The 2015-nt window shown below is 36.9% G+C and overlaps 2 protein-coding genes across 2 annotated transcripts in view; one reads left to right on the top strand and one right to left on the bottom strand.

The window, feature by feature from the left end:
* The window catches only part of LOC102297664 (RCC1 and BTB domain-containing protein 1), a 16850-nt gene extending 15197 nt beyond the window's left edge, over positions 1 to 1653 (top strand). Inside the window, exon 12 of the mRNA XM_005942178.3 lies at positions 503 to 1653. Within this exon, the coding sequence (XP_005942240.1) occupies positions 503 to 643 (141 nt within the window). The 3' untranslated portion in view covers positions 644 to 1653. The remainder of the gene's footprint in view (positions 1 to 502) is intronic.
* A 119-nt stretch (positions 1654 to 1772) lies between these two features.
* The window catches only part of phf11 (PHD finger protein 11), a gene marked incomplete at its 5' end in the record, with an annotated part of 7570 nt that continues 7327 nt past the window's right edge, over positions 1773 to 2015 (bottom strand). Inside the window, 1 exon segment of the mRNA XM_014340033.2 lies at positions 1773 to 2015.

Consider the following 2015-nt stretch of genomic DNA (forward strand, 5'->3'; position numbering starts at 1 on the left):
GCCATTTTCACACATGCACTGCAGCCCTGCTTTGATCTTTTATCCAACAGAAGTGAGAATGCATGACACAGTCAGACTCAACATTAATCTGCTTTTAACCCACCAGCTCAGCAATACAAAGACTATTTGATGTCATATTGTACCGACATATCAGCAGGGCTACTAATAGTCTGATGCATCCACCACTACAGAGTGGGCATCATGTGTGCTGCCTCCTTCCTCCTGCACCCTTCATGCATCCACTCCGTCTCCCTCACCTAACAACACTAAGTTACATGTAGTGAATAAAACACATCTGATGCAGACTGTTGGCAGCTGTGTGCTACATGAGAAAAAAGCAAACCATGTGTGAGCAACTGGGGCTTAGAACAGTGGAACTGGGAGGATCACCAGGATGCAGGAAGCTGGGTCAGCACTACAAGACACTCAGACTGTCTGTTGTTGGAGCGTTTGACCAAGTTGAAGAACAGTTTATTTATTTGTTCTCTTCTCTGTCACTCAGGACCTTGAAGAATTCTGCTTCAAATTCTGCGTAAATCACCTGACTGAGGTGACTCAGACTGCTGCTTTCTGGCAAATTGACGGTAATCTGCTCAAAGATTTCATTTGTCGAGCCAGTCGCTGCGGAGCCTTCAAAAATTGACCACGTCTCAAGGTACAGATTTGGGCTGATGCAAAACACACGGCTGGACTCCAGGAAGGATTTTGCCTAATACATCGTTACCATCAGATGGAGATTTGCACATAATTTCAGTAGAAATCCTTAGATTTACCATCACTGTTAGATTTGTGGTTCATCTTCTTCCAGATTACTTAAATGACTAAAATCAGAGCTGTAAGGTTGCAGCATTGTTCCATAATGCTGTTACAGTAGCTGTTTCCAACAGTGCCTGACTTTTAACTTACACATTGTGTAAAGTAGGAGCTCAGATTAATGGAGAGACATGACAATGCTTGAACTTATTTGTTTTGAACTAAAACTATTCTTGCCAGTTGCCTGTGACGGCTTTACTATTTCTAGTATTCTGTTTAAGTGACCAAGTTACTTGTAGATTTTGCATGTGTACTTTCAGGATGAGTTTACTTCTCTTTACTATAAGAGGTCATCATAGTTTGGATGTCATTTAGATTGAATGGTTTGAAGTATGAGAATCTAAACTCTTTTTTTTTTTTTAATCCTTACAGTATTTAAAGACAGGACACTGAGCCTTAAGCCTTAAAGGCTTGATTAGATCTGTGTAGGTCAACTTCAAGGCTTCCAGTTTTCTGTTTAGATTGTAAGATGGGAACTTGGGTTTAATCTTTACAATTTTTTGCATTTCATTCTTGATTATCAGATTCCATGTGTTAGATTGAATTATTATAAGCAGCTAAAGCACCATAATTTATATTTACAGGCAGTTAAACATGCCTGGTTGTCAGTTCACACAAACCAGAAACGTATGAATCCGGTTTAAGGCATGTGACCTTTCTTAGATTTCAGTCTGTATGTTGAAAAGAGAATTTTACAGTATAAGCATTTATAAAGTGGTTTTTGTAACTTCTGCACTACTGCTGTGAATATTTTTGAAAGATATTTGAAACTGAGGGTTATAAAGTGCCAGTTAAATTATCTAACCTATGCAAATAAATAAAAACACCTTGATCATCTTATCTGTAAACTTCTCAATGAGACAAAATGGAGAAAGAAAACTGTTTTTTTTTGTTGTTGTTTTTTTAAATCATAGTAAAGTCAGAAAAACAGCACATCAGGTTTTTCTTTGGGGTGCCAGTAAACTAGAACATATTAACACTTTCTGCAAAAATGAAAAATATAAAATGATCAGAGTATGGGAAAAAAAATATAAAACTGCTCAAGTAACTTAACTTCAAGTGATTAATCCAACACATCTCTGGCATACTGTCATTACCGTCTTAAAACATTTTACTTTTTAAAACTCCTCTTTGATAAATAACATAAGAAAAAACAGACACTATGAACATAGAAATTCCTTAAACATTATATGGTAAACCTT

Source organism: Haplochromis burtoni, unplaced genomic scaffold, assembly GCF_018398535.1.
Source record: "Haplochromis burtoni strain Fernald_Lab_line unplaced genomic scaffold, NCSU_Asbu1 Contig_333, whole genome shotgun sequence".
Lineage (NCBI taxonomy): Eukaryota > Metazoa > Chordata > Actinopteri > Cichliformes > Cichlidae > Haplochromis > Haplochromis burtoni.